Genomic DNA, 15,243 nt, shown 5'->3' with positions numbered 1-15,243 from the left:
ATAACCTGAGATTGCATGACCAGGTTCGAGTTCCTTTACCAAACTGAGCAAAGGAAGAGTAAAGGTTGACCATACCACAGCTGACAGTCCTGAACACCAAGTTACCCGCTAGGCTAGGGCAGGCATGTCCCAGCTTCTCCTCCAACTCTTTGGGAACATTTCTGAAGTGACTTTTTAATTTTGCATCAGAAAAAAAGGGGTTTTTGAGATGTGTTTCTGTTTTCCAGAACTGTAGTTACTGCTCTTTCATACATGTTCTTTACTTACATGTAGCGGCAGCAGAGGATCAATACCTAAAGCTGATCTCAATGCATTTTCGCTTAGTAGGTCAACTTCTAACCCAAGGATATCACAATATTTGTTTTCAGAAGTGTTTTTCAATTTTACTGTAATTTTGTTATACATACAAAGAATTTTAATAACGTTTGAGAGAAACTATTTTACAAGTAAAACAACAATTCATAATAGATGGGTGATAGTTCTCATTTCAGGGAAAGTCTAAAACATATATTTGGTCTGGAGAAAAACAAAAGATTGCAGGAGGCCGTATTTCATCCAAAGTTTTCGGCACTTGTGTACCCCTGCACAAAAAAAGCCCCAGGCAATAAAGCCTTAAAAAGAAAAGTAAAATTTAAAAAAAAAAATCTGATTTCTAAAGGGTATTGAAGATATATAAGTTAAGCTATTGAAAACGTGGTATGTAGTCTTAAAAAGTGCCCGTCAGAAAAAAAATCTGCAGACTGCTTTATATTTTTAAGAAAATCACAACAGTGATTCCCACCTTGTTAATGGGCAATACTATAAATGATCTTTCTCATGCCATCAGTACCATCTGCACCGTACCTGGGTTATCTGGAGTCAAGTCTTCAACAGCAATCTGAACAACATCTGCCAAATCCTGTTCTGACATCATTCAGAACCAGGCAGCAATATCCCGTCAGACACCACTGCAGGTCCCCAAATAAGTAATTTTACAAGTCATGCAATCCTGAAAAACAGCAGTAAGAAGAGCATTAATACAGATACACTTCATAGATCGATACTGCATTTATTTTTTCATTCTTCCTCTGTAGAGGGAGATGCAGTTCCTAACAGGAGTGGCCAACCTACAAAGTGATCATCCAATGGTATCAACTGCTACTTCATTCAGTAGCCTCGCTGAAGAGCCAAGGGCTGAACTACCTGCATCACCTCTATGAGTAATCTTTCTATACTAGGACTGAGACAAGAGCTCAAGCTTTCTTTGCTGATCCACTTTTCTGCATTTTCCCAATGGATAAAGCGAAGATTTAGATTCAGAGATTTGGCAGCTCATCAGAATAAAATACAGAATAAAATGTTTTCTTTTAAATTGATTTTTTTGTTTTAGAAGTTTTAAGAGCATACAAGACCATTCCTAAATTGCAGAGTTTTAATGTACAAACTCTTACTTAGCTCTTGAAAGTGATCACACTTTAGTATTTAGTCTGGATGCCGCAAAAGCATATGAAGCTCTCCAGCCACACTAGACTTGCAATTGCTGCATTCTGTACAGATCTATATGCACAAAAGATCCTTACACATAGGAATTTTAAGAGGATTCTAAAATCTCCATAAACATCCAGTAAGAGCAGGGAGCTTCCTCGCAGCTAATTACAACTAGACTTGAAGAAAATTTGACTTTTTTCCTTGGCTATTGAACTTGCCGGGTTTTTCTACAGCTCAGTTCTGATGAAACTATTTTCAGAACATGGTCCTGATTCTAAAGCCAAAATATTTCTCAGCCCTGCTCCCTTGGAATTCTCTGTCAAGGTTATTTATTAGTGTTTTAAGAGAAACCTTCAACCTGCAAAATTGAATTAAAATCACTGGAATCATTCATATCTGTGCTTTCCCACAGTCTACAAAAGGATGGACAATGAATACCAAGAGATCAGCCAATTTCTTCCTTTTTAACCTGAAGCAAAAAACCACTAGAGAGATAATTTGAGGTTTACCAATGGAAATGGTAATTCACCCCTCAGCACTGACACTGAATCACATCCAACTACACATAAAGATTTTCCTCCTTCCCTCTTCCATTTGAGCACAAGAAAGCCATTAAGCCAGACAGGTGGAGTACAAATTTTTTTAAGAGAGCAACACAACCTACAGAAGAATTTTGGGACTGGCCTGAGCAACCACAGCGTGCTGTGAAAGTCCATCTCAAAAGGAGGACTCCCCACATATCAGAACCGTTTACTCAAAATACCAGCACTGCCAGTACTGAGTCATTTGAAATTCTGATCATGGTGAAAAACTGTTGGGACAGCACAGACTGTGGCAGCACGCCCAAAAAAACCTGGCAATACATTAGTGCATATGGATGCCATTTTGGCAAATTGTATTTGCCATTTCTGAGAAATCCTGGTAGCCAGCCAGGCTTAACATAATAAAACAGCTGTGCTACAGTTACTGTTTCATAATGTCACATACTGCTAGTAATATTAAGAACCCTGCCCTCAAGTTGAAGGAAGACATCCGCCACTCCAAACACTAAAAAAGGACAAATTAGAACAAAACACAACTTTTAAAACTGTCTATTTACACGACTCAAGATTTCACTGATACTTCACGTGTTGCATTTAAACCAGTTATAGCTGCAAATACATCAATATTTTATAAAACATGCCAAAGCATTTGCAATGCTTTTGTTTAAATCCACTTTAATAGTTCATGTGATGCACATATTTAGCATTCCAAAATTCATTATAAAATAATAACTGAAAATAATTAAACTTTTCTTCAACACAAACAAAAAACAACTTCACACTTCTGAGACATCTGTTCCCCCCTCTCATGGGTCATAGTCTGAAAGTATTCAGCCTCACATCAGAGAAGAAGTATCAAAATATTCTGTCACAGAGTCTTTAAACAAGGGCATAACAACCGAACTATGACTGGCAGAACAGCTACTACACATACACAGCAATGTGTCTTCATAACATTAGTATTTATTTCCACTTAAACAAATTTTATTACAATTTCAGTAAGTCAGACACAGCTCATAGGCAATTAGCCAACAGCCTGATGGAACACATTTTTGCCTGCTCAACAGGCAGAACAAAATATACTTCTGCTGTCACCAGATGCAGTGAGCTCCTGTATCAAAACATAAGGGGAAAACAAACACATTTGTTATTAATGCTAGATGGGCGCATTAGGAAAGCAATGCCCAAGTAAACTATGCTGGGTACTGCAACACAGCAGCTATCACAACTTGAATAAAGTGCTCCTCTTCCACATTCAGAATTTCGGTTTATAATAGAAATTTTTAGCAGTGGTCTAACCTTGCTTTCAGAACGAAGGGTAAAAGCCTGATAAAATTTAACAGGATTAGAGTTAGAGTCAGATTAGTTTATCAGTTTTAAAAAGCCTCAGTCAACAAATTCGGAATAAGAACTTTGCCAATATAGTTTCCACATATTTTTCTCACTGAAATATTTACCAGCATTTCTTCATGTAAAGCACTTCTTTTCTTGAAATTTGCTATACGTTCCCAGCCTCCCCCCCACCCCTTTCTTTCTTCTGGCTGAAACCCTACTCCCCATTAATTCTAAATTAAGTATATGTACCTTGGCCTTAAGACGCTAATGCTGAAATATTACCTGGAACAAATATTAAGCTATAAGAAATAAATATTAACAGAAAGCCAGGAAGCCGAGGATAAACTACAACAGGGACATGAAACGTGCCCACTTTTTCTCCCCCAACCGGCATGTGGAAGTTGAATCAACAGAGCAATATTTTATAGTCAATTTGCTATTATCTGGGGGAGGGCTATGGGAAAACAGCTTATACCAGACAATGGAAAATATCTCGTTAACACATGCACTACAGGAGGCCTTGGCCAGCCAAACTCAAACTGGCTCCAGCTGAGCTACTTAGGTGGATCTATACTGCACTCCTCACTTCTCCTGGAGCTCTTTTTTGGGAGTTGGAAGAGAGTGCTTCAACTCTTACCCAATGCAAAAACTGAAAAACAAGTTACAGTGTGTATCAAAGGGATTTCCTCCCACCTCCACTCCCACTTCAGCCCTGGGCACCTTCAAATCTCAAATGTTTCTAACCCTTCAGACCTCTTGCATCAGGAAGCCAGTTCCCAGATCTGCTCTTCTACTGTCCACCCTTTCCCCACCCCAGGCCAGACACTATTTTGGTAATCCTTGCCTAATAAACCCACCAGAAACCCATTCCTGTTGTATAAAGCAGCACAAACTAAAAATTGTCTTATATTTTAACCGCAGTGCATAACGGAACTAATCACACATAGCAAACATATTGCTTTAGTTCCTTCTTACCTCCCAAAAGAAAAATATTTTTTCAAAATTTGAGAAAACAGTCCTAAGATTCCAAGACAGAACAAGCATCAATATGGAGTAACAGGACTAAATCTTCCAATAATAAATACAGTCTATTTCATCACCCATCAAAACTTAAAAGTATTAATTTCCCTATTTATGTATTAGGAGTTCAAAGTAAAGATAAACACTCCTCCCTGTTCTTGGCTTCTCATATTCAGAAACAAAGCCAAAAAGAGGAGCAAAAAGCCTAGAGCATTCCTACAATCACTTGCTAGGAGGTGGCTCTAGTACTGGAACACTCAGAAAAACTAACCAGAGGCAACTAAAGGTATAAATTTAAAGCAGATTAGATAAAGTGCACTCAATAGTTCTGCCAATGCTCTTACTCAGAATTGATACACTTAGCACAGAATTAAAGTAGCCTTTGTTTAATTAAGTAAATTAATATTTGTAAGCAACTAAATTAAATTCACCTGAATTCCAGGTCAGTTTTTCCACACACAAGTTTAATGCAATTTAATTAATCTATTTCAAAACATTAATTCAGACTAACTCTTCTGAGCAGTCCCTTGTAAACAAACCTATTTACTGAAATATCGCATGGCTTTACAAAGTCACAGGGCATCATTCCAAAGTGTATAATCAAAAACATCCAATGCCTTGTTAACTTATAAAAACATGCACAAAACATAAATCTTCTCTCTCATACTAATTAGTGAAGATAAATACGATATTTTAAAAAAAAACATTTTCCAAAGCTCTGGTCTACTTAGAGTGCTTCACGGAACTTCTCTTATTTGAGCAGCTAATCACTCCCCTGGCTACTATTTCTCATACTTCAGTCTGCACTGTAATAAAAAAAATTACTTCTGATTGTGTGAAAAAAGCTGAAGAATGCCATTTTACTTTGCCCAGCACAAAAGCCACAAATGTTTTTCCTCTTCATTTCACTTTCCCTTTAAATCAATTAAGGCCAATTTTCAAGTATGTCATTTACATTACAAATATATATATTATTCTTTATATAACCGCTATTAGCCAATCAGCCCATTTTTCTGAGCCTAATACCTACCACGAATGGGACAAAGGTCCTTTTCTTGCTAAGAGCTATGATTTACTGACACCTATAAAAGTTTTCCAAGCCAGCTGGACTACAAAGGCAAACCTAATGATAAGAATGTATTATATACATGCATGCAAGTGTATTAATCCTCTGCGAGGACAACACTCTGCAAAAGTAAAAAGACCTTATGCTGTAAAGGGATTATAGTATAAAGATCACCTTCCCTCTGAAGGTGAAGATCCATAGAGGACATAATACTCATCAACTCTACTGCTTCAGTTAAGTCAGTTCAACTTCCCCAAGTACTTGTCCCTTCAGGGAAACAGCCCAGAAGGACCACTGAGCTTTAAGTCTCTGCAAAGAATAATCCACACCAAGAACGTCTTTGTGCAGTTCAGTTTAATCCACTCTGGAAGAAAATTATGCAAAACCAGCAAAAAGGCACTCGAAGTACAAAACAAAATTTTTCACATGATAGTCTTAACAAAGAATAACCAGCATGCTCAGGTTATAACCCCAGCTAATGCAGCAACAGATCTCCTGCACTGAGAAGTCTGTTGTTGTCTTCACAGAAACAATCTCTATGAGCAGTCCCATGGAAATAACTGGGGAATGTTTGTATAATTTGATACATGAAGTTATTCACGGGTATTACAAGGTTCAGAACCTGACAATGCTCTTTCAGTCTTGAGTCTTCCTCTGTGACTTGCAACATTTCTATAATCCCAAAGTCTGGCTTTTTCTCAAAGATAAAGTCACTTTAGTCGGCAGCTAGAACAGAGCCTTCCTACACTAATTAATAATTCCCCAACAAGCCACATCACTGCAAATGTTAATGCACTGTAACAGATGAGGAATAACATAACAAGCAACAATTTAATAGCATGCAGGGTTAAATGCACTGTAAATACATGAGCTACAGGCCTCCCTTATGTTCCAGCTCTCTGAAGCTGCAGTCTTTCAGAATATGAAGTTAAAAATCATTTTTGGGGGAGGATGGGATGGGGATCAGAATGTACACTTCTTCACAACTGCAAAAACTATAAAGGAGAAGATCCCAATCTTTCTTAGCATCTGTTTAGCTTTCATCCTTTTTTCTCAATCCATCTTAAAAGGCAAGTAAAAACAGTGTTCTAAGTAAATTTCATAGTAAAACTACACAAGCATTTCAGTTTTACAATTTAAAAAATTAGTGTAATAATATACAGGCATCCTTGGTTCAGCCAAAGATCAGAAAAAAAAAGTCTATCCTCCCAAAACATGACAGAAACATTGCTTATCTGTGAAAGCATGGACACCAGCCATAACATTCTGGAGATAGATATATAAAATAAATATCACTCACAAAGATGCTATGCTGATGGATTCCAGTGCAAATTCTTAAAATACAGATAGCAACAGAAAAAAGGAAACAGCTGTTCCAAGAATAAAGGATACTGAAATTTCTTTGGAGTACAAAATCTTGCAGGGAGGCAGAAATTTTCAGATATTGCTATGAAAGCTCACATTATTATTATCATCGCTTTGTTTCTAGAAGTATTCCTTTTTTTTTTTTTCTTTTCATTCCACCTGGTACAAGTCACTGTTTTGCTTGGATGTCCTTCTCCTTGAGCAACCTGGTCTAGAGGAAGGTGCCTCTGCCCATGGCACAGGGTTTGGAACTAGGTGATCTTTAAGATCCCTTCCAACCCAAACCATTCTACGATGATGACTCTAGCTCTTCTAATACACTGCCGTTGACCACAATCCTAACACAATGTATATAAACTAAAACAGAAATACCACTGTCCAGCTTAACACATTCTGGCAAAAGGAACGACAGCACTGAGTGTGTGGCCACATACAACGGCAACTCAAGCACAAATTCTCTGTGGACCTTGTATAAACACTCTTGTTGCTGTCATCTGCCAATCTTTGATATCATTCTTCCCAAGTGAGCTAGGAAGGATATGTTAGCACCTATTACAGCTACCCTTTCAGGTGCTTAGACATGCAAAAAAGTCTGAATTTAATTTTACAGACATAAACCCTTGAACTTAATGAGACTACCCATATGGACTGGATATACGTGTTTGCAGATTCAGTGCCTTAAGGCAGAGGTCAGTTTTCTGCATCATGGTGTGATTATTCAGGACATCGGTCATTAATGCTAGGCATATTATGTATGTATGGCTGAAAAAAACAGCAAATATGAAACAAGAACTGCCCAGACAGCAAATGCAGTATATGCAGAACCAGATGGAGTCATCTTGTTTTATTGTTTTCATCCACTAGATGGAGAATCTTTACTGATAACAGCTCCAAAAAAAACCAACACTGCAAGTACTTAAATTCAAAGAACAAACTTCCAGAATTAGTTTCATATTATTTAGATAAAAGCGTCTCCAAGCCTCAAAGAACTTCTACCCATGATGAGAATTTTTTTGAGATAGGTAGTCCAGACATCCTCTGAACTCTGGGTAACTGTACCTTCATTTGAAGTTCAAAATTACTACTTTTTTTTTTTATAACTTCTTAATCTATTTTTCTGTGATACCTCACACTGAGTTGAGGAATTTCAAAACACTGCCTAACACAATCAGAATTATTTGGGGCAGATCTTAAAACAAAAACTGTAACACTGATAAAAATATTTTTCTTTTGTGCTTCAATAAAGTCAAAAACGTCCTGCAAATGTTGGGAATGGACATAATTTTGGTGAGATTATCAGCAGGACTTGAAAGCTTGCAGAGTGTACTCCAATTAATGAAGGCAGCTCCACAGCGTCAGATTCAAAGCATGCCTTAAAATATCACACATAACTCACTGTGCCTACGTCTTTACATAGAGATGGTTGTACCCTTGGGCCTTTCTACACCAGAAACTATACTCAGAAAAAGTGTGTTAAGTTTGGTGCTGTAAATTTCATATTCAGGAGTACTTTCATATGTTCCTAGCAAAATGACATTCCTGCTAAACAAGTAAAATCAAAACCAAAAACTATGCTAATGCTACTTCTAGTAGAAACATGAATGAACAAGAAAAATGAATGGAATGAAAATACAGCTGCACCTCAATTCATTGTCATGTTGTCCTCAAGCAGAAAGCTCTTACCAGAACATTATGTATATGAGAAAGAGCAAAACTTTGCTTGAAGTTTAATACTGCAATGTAAGTGGATTTATACAGGATTCAAAACACTGTACTTAAATAGTTGAATTCTGAGTCCTTTGTTTCCTATTCTCCACCACGAAACTCAAAGGACATTAAAATGTTGTGCTTCAACATGGAAGAAACCATGGTAGTCTACAGACTTCAGCAACAACAGGTCTAGCACAATGTGTGCTACAGGTCCACCAAGGGATCACCACACACTCTATCCAAGATTCAATTTTCCCATGTGGGAAAGAAAAAAAAATAAACAAAACCCCCAAAAAAATGCCCTTCCTCCCCCCAAAAAACAAGGTGCAGTATCTGCCTCATTTCTGAATAAAAGGTGTTACTTTAAATTAGTTGGTATTATTCCTCCTGCAAGGGAAACAGAGGAAATGACAGCGATTTTTAAACACCTCATAGGGCCTTTACTGAGAAGTGATTACGAGCTGAGGTGGGGGAAGGAAGAGGGAAACTTTCTTTGGAAAGCCAATATTCCAGAAAACAGTGGTAGCTCCAGTATCATGAGCTACAAAATCAACCTAGTACTAACTCTGAGCAAGGACCACTCAAAATTCTTGCACCAGACTCAGTTTTCACAAGTAGCAGAACAAAGCAACACGGCAAATGAGCTTGACCACTGGTATTCAAAAAGATCTGCAGAGGTAGCTGAGAAGCTGCCTGAGAAAAGTTGTGAAGTCTTCTTCCAGTCCCAGGAATCAAACGCTTGGAGGAAGGGTACAAGCAGTACAAACATCTTTTACAGACACCAGGGTCTAGCCTTTTCCAGGTGAGCATCCTCTACACCAGCGGGATCTGCATTATGCTCATGAAACCTAAGTTACTTCACAAAGAATCAAGGAAGCACATTTTCCCCCCGCAAGGATGTGTAGACTGGAACAAAGTTTATCACCAGATCTTTGGGCCTAAACTTGCACATGAGAGAAGACTTTGGAGAATACAATTTCTATCAAATTTAAGTTTCATTACTACTTTTTTTCTATTGGGGGGGGTATATTGATATTAAGACATTTTCAAATCTCAATGGTATAGACTGAAATAATTTTGAGATATTTCAACTTTAGTTTCCCATATGAAGTGGACACCAAAAAGCTGAAAAGTTCTTTAAGACTATACATGATACATTTGTAGCTGCTTTCTAGCTAAGACGACTGTGTGTTGTTCAGAAAGTCTTTGAGATACTTTCTGTACAACTACTGGTTCAACACAAGAGGATTTTTTTATGTATGCAAAAAATAACAGAGCTAGATACCAGCTATTTATTCAGTATTTGAATGCCCTTTGGAAAGTGGGAAATAAATAGCATAACAAAAGGGTTGCAACTAAAAATAACTGTCAGATGCTACTGGGAGAAAGAAGGAGGTGAAAAAAACTTTTAGTATTAAAACACTTGCTAAAACGTGCTGAATAAGTGACAGCTTCTGAATATTGACCACCTCCTTCATATATATAATAATTTATACCTGATCAAAGCATTTGCACACACCTCTAACGTAGCTTCATTAACTATTTCAATATTAAGTAGCTATCCCATAAGTTTCCTTCCTGCTTAATACTTTAATTCTATTGCTGTGCAGCCATTTGATATTTGTGAAAATGTATGCAATCTATATTATTTTAAGTTGATTTACCTTTTGCAAGACTGAAAGTACACAGTCAAAATCAAAAGATGGGAAATAAAGAGATTTTAAGGAAATTAGCACAGTTTTCAATTTATGCCTCTGAAAGCTCAGTTTTTCCATTATGTTGTCCAATCATTTCAGTATCAAAAAGTAATTTTTCCCCCCTCATAAAAAAAGAACTAATTATCTATACTCAAGAAAATAGCTTCATGAATGGTATCACAGATGGTACTTTAAATGACCACTGAAATGGCAAGGCCATTAACTCAATGCAATTGTTTAATAAGAAATATTTACCAAAGAACAAATTTGAGCATAGATTAAATTTTCCATGAAGATTCCCTCTTTCAGAAGCCCTCACAACCGTGAAGCGTTGGTGGCGTCGGGCTCTGCCTTGGTGGGAAATGCCACAGCAATATGCCACAAGACTTACTGACTCCATAGGAAGGCTTATCACCAATTTTGGCATCAATGACCACATGCCAACAATAAGAGCCCGTGATTCTTCAAACCTTCCAACAACATTTATTCCAGGTTTATAAACAGACCTAGAAGAAAGGCTGAGTGAAGTATAAGCTAGCAACCATACTGTAGAAAGGAGGGGAAAAAAAAACCCAACCCAAAATGACCTGGATAAGACTTCTGTCTGAAGGATTGAACTACTGAATTTTTAAACCACATCTTGTGTTATTAAGTCTGCCAAAGCAAATATTACTTCACAAGCCAAACACTGCAATTTAGTGTAAACAGAAAATTATTACTTTTAAGTATGTTGTTAACAAGTGTGTGATAATTGGGGGGGTAAATAAGTTTCTTCTTTGTTTTATTAGAAATTATCCAAAATGGGACACACACACACACACACACAATACAACCTCATGCTTCCCGAGGAAAAAGCATTAAAAGTGACCCAAAAAAATTCTTTAAGTTATGGGTAAAGAGAACTGGACTTTTTAATTAACAAAAAATACCTTTTATTCACTTTCATAAACATCAGATTTAGGTTGCAGACTATTATTTGCTCTAAAGAGTTAAAGATACCGCTAAATTCAGAGTACGTTTTCAAACTGAAATCACAGCAGTAGGCAGATATAAGAATGTTCGTCTTTGATCAAACTAAAAACTGGCTCTGACAAAGATCTCCAAGTTTAACACCACCCATGTTTTTCAAGCATAAAGAATCAGAAAGTTCTCTACTTAAAGCCAAGTAAAAGATCATTTAGAAACTTTAGTTAGTGCAAAAAAACTGCTTGTGTGTGTTTCTGGAAGCGGACATGCTGCAGAAATGATGTGTCAGTGTCTAGATAAAAATGAAAGCAACAGTAACTAAGCCCTGCATCTTGGAGCTGTACTCCTGAGCACTCACACCCTGAAAAATCCAAGTGCAGCTCCAACGTCACAACTACATCACATTACCAACAACACGCCACGCTAGGACTAGAATGGCATGATGAAAATCCCCATCAGTGAAATTCCAACCAGGACAGACTGCCGAGGAAAACATCTTGCCCCACGCTGGTTTGCAACAAAACAGCACTGCTGAGAAGCCACTTCCATCTGGTACTGTTCTACGTCCAAAGCTGCTACTACTCTCAGCCCCAAGATATCGCATGCATGTCACGGGCACATAGAGGAGCACAGACACTATGCCAGAATCTGTCTTCCTCTAACCATCATATTCCCTCACCATGTTAAAACTAGCTCTTCTACAAAAACAAAACACGAATGTGGAGGCAGGGTGTGGGAATCAGACATACACCTGAGCCTGACCTCCTTTGGTGTGCTTCATAAGACACCCTTGTCTTACAAGCACGTTTTTCATTGGCAGAAGGAATTACAACTTTCTAATACTTTAACTTTCCAGTTTAATTGCCTCTTTGCAGGAAAGAGGCTTTTGTCACATCACTTAGAGGCCTTGCTTCATAAAGTTGTGCAGTCTAAACGCAGCAGACACCCCAGGACCAGTGTGCACTATGACAAGCACCTGGCTCAAGTCCAAGGGAAATGTGTGCAAAATGCTTTACTCTCATGTGTTCAGCTTACCTAAAACAGAATCTTTGACCACCAAAGGGAACAATATAATTTGTATTTTTCTATCATTTTATATTTTTCATAGTATGTGCACTGCTAATCTTCTATACACTGGAAAAACTTTCAGATCTAGCAATTCCAGGGGGGACAAGGACAGACCCCAATGTTGACACAGGCTTCTACTATCAAAAAGCTGTGGCCAAGATAAAATATACAAGAAGTAATCTGCTTACTCAAAAGTCTTCTAATAGGTTTACCTCCTGTAGCTATCTAGAAAAAGGAAACATTCAAGTTGCTGAAAGAGACCTTAGCACTGTTTTAAAACACAGGGGTAATACCCGTTCTTTTTAAATTCTTACCACAATTCTTATGAAAATAAACTGAAGAGCATCTTTTCAGCAGAAAAACGTAGAGCAAGTAGTTTTTGACATTCTGAAATATTTTCATTAGAACAGTCTCATCCTGTTTTGCCATTGCCCCGCCCTCCTCCAGAAAAAAAAGAAAGTCACTCCAGATTTAAACTTGCCAGACTATATATTCATAGGATGTTAAAAGAGAGATAAGCTGGTACATGTAACAGACACATTTGCGTCTAAGGAGCGGGGAAGGAAGGGGTGTTTAACTTCACACTTGCTATGAATTCACTCCATGGGCAGGAGAGATGGATCCTCTTTTCATCATAAAATACAGGTGCTCCAACTTTCAGAGGAAAATTTGAACTTATCTGTTTTTCCCTTAAATGGTCTAAGTCAGGGTTTTACAAACAGGAAGCAAGATAAAATAATTTTGTTCAACAGACGACATTACAAATTATTTTATTTAAAGCCCCAAACCCAAATGATTTTACGAAGTTAATCCTTTTGTGCACTTTTGCTTAACGTCTTAACATGCAATCTAACAAGTGGTAGGCAAAATTAAGTGCTTAACAGTAGCTTTAAAAACCTAAAACTGCAAGGAAACAAGTGTTTGACATGACTTTTATTCTTTTTATTTTTACTTGAAAAAAAGATTACGATTTAGCCCTTTAATGAATATGTAAAAAACAGAAAATAAAATTACTTCAATAGTTAACAACTAAATATCAAGTTTCAAACTAAAGGAAATCAAATCTGTGAAAAAAATTTTATTGGCAAAGTTCAGAATACATAGACATTTTGTTGTCCTAATGCTAATCATTAGCTTTGCATTGCCTCCTCCTACAAGTAGCTCTTCTGCTACAGAATTCCTGTAGATCTCTGGGACAAGAGCTTCTGTGCACAGAGAAATACCCATCTCTTCCTTTCAAAATGAGTGTACTGAGAGAGTCTTTACTTTCTAAGGAGCATCACAGCAACTTCAATTCAAGGCATTCTTCAATGAAAGATAAGATGACATTCAAGTTCTGACAAAATAAAGGCATGTATTCTTCCTGCGCAGACAATGCTTTACAAGTCTAGGGAAAAGCTCGAGATAAAGACCAGAAACAACCTCAAGTCCTTGAAATATGCAAATGTGAGCATATTACTGTAATTAATGTGGGTCTGAATCCCACAGCACTACTCCTTGCAAAAATCAAGGTAAACCCCTAAGTAGCACTTCTGGTTACATGCAGCTGTGATTATAAGCTGATCTTTCTTCACCTAATCAGTCCAAAACACTATAGAACCAAGTATGCACAGGCAGGACACAAGCCCGTTGCAGACATGTTTAGCAGAACATTTGCTGATGGATCCCTTTCAACTGTGAACATTGATAATCAGTGCTCACTATATTACTACTATACTCTTAATGTTATTATTCAATTACTCCAAATGTTAATAATCAATTACCCTTTTAAAAGAACCTTAAATTTTAAAACCTGTCCTGTAACCACACAACTTAAACATAGCTGGATAATTAAAACATTAAAGCCAGTTATTGTTATTGTAGAAGAGATTATAAATTACAAAACAAAGAAAAAAATAATTAGGAAATATTTTCATCCTCTGAAGGAGATGGAATGTTTCCCAAATCCAAACTCAATCTTTCTACTCTCTTCAATAAATTAACTAGTCTTTCTCCGTAACACCTTTTCATGTATTATTGAAAAGTGAACTACTGCCAAGATGTCATTTAATGTATGGAGTACGGCTCATATAGTTTCAGACACAATTTCTTGTTATTCTGGTCGATTTCTATGGACAACGTTTAAACATATATTAATAATTTCTAACAGAGAAAATCCATTGTTTCAAGAGGCACTGCTATGAAATTATTAAGACAAAATCTTTTTTTTGTTTGGTATTTGTTTGTTGTTTTGAGATCTTGCTTGAGTACTCAAACTTCTACAAACTTTGTATTTGCTTCTTGAAAGCTTGACATCAATAGGCTACTACACCTAATGTAACCTCACACAGAAGGCAAAAAAAAGTAGCAAAAACTGTTCCAAACTATCATTCTACAACAATTTGAAAGCTGCTTCCACTGAAGCAATCACTCTGTTGCTCACACCCCTCCAAACTTGTTTACTTAAAAAAAAAAAAAATCTTCCTTTGAGAGCTCTAAAAATAAACTGATACATAAACTATATGTCCTATAGCAGGATAAAATTACTATATTTGGTTAAGTACACAATTTCCCACTGTACAAGGATTTTAAAAATAAATAAATAAATTTTAAAAAGGCAACACTTGACTTGCAAATAAGGAAAAAGGGAAAACCGAGTGTGTTGTCAAACAGATCACTAATATGAAGAGAATAGAAAATACCAACTCCGATATGGATGTGAAAAACGCTTACTGCGGCTTAAATGACCACACACGCAAAACAGCACCTCAGGAGGCTATTTTTTTTTTCCTCTCCCCCTCTAGCAGGCATGTGAAAAGCAGCAGCCCCTCACCATCACCGCTATCTGCGAGCGGCGCAGAGAAAAGGCAGAGGCAGCACCAATGTCACCAGTCATTTACACTCTCCTAGGACGGGGAGGGAGGCAGCGACTGCGCTCCGCGGTACCTCTTCCCAAAAACGGGCCCGCAGCGTAGCATCTGCGCGACCCGAGGGAGGGAAGGCTCAAATCTGCGCCGTCCTTCAAAAC

General features: G+C 37.3%; 1 protein-coding gene across 6 annotated transcripts in view; it reads right to left on the bottom strand.

Annotated features, from left to right (window-relative positions):
• Window positions 1-913, bottom strand: part of BANP (BTG3 associated nuclear protein) — a 136,853-nt gene extending 135,940 nt beyond the window's left edge. For all 6 annotated transcript variants that reach the window (XM_010287714.1, XM_010287713.1, XM_010287717.1 and 3 more), the window contains exon 1: window positions 844-913. In XM_010287714.1, coding sequence (XP_010286016.1) covers window positions 844-913 — 70 coding nt within the window. The remainder of the gene's footprint in view (window positions 1-843) is intronic.
• Window positions 914-15,243: the final 14,330 nt, after the last annotated feature.

The sequence above is a fragment of the Phaethon lepturus genome, unplaced genomic scaffold (assembly GCF_000687285.1).
Source record: "Phaethon lepturus isolate BGI_N335 unplaced genomic scaffold, ASM68728v1 scaffold15485, whole genome shotgun sequence".
Classification (NCBI taxonomy): domain Eukaryota; kingdom Metazoa; phylum Chordata; class Aves; order Phaethontiformes; family Phaethontidae; genus Phaethon; species Phaethon lepturus.
Note: the sequence above shows the minus strand (reverse complement) of the source record. Positions and strands in the feature narration are given on the sequence as shown.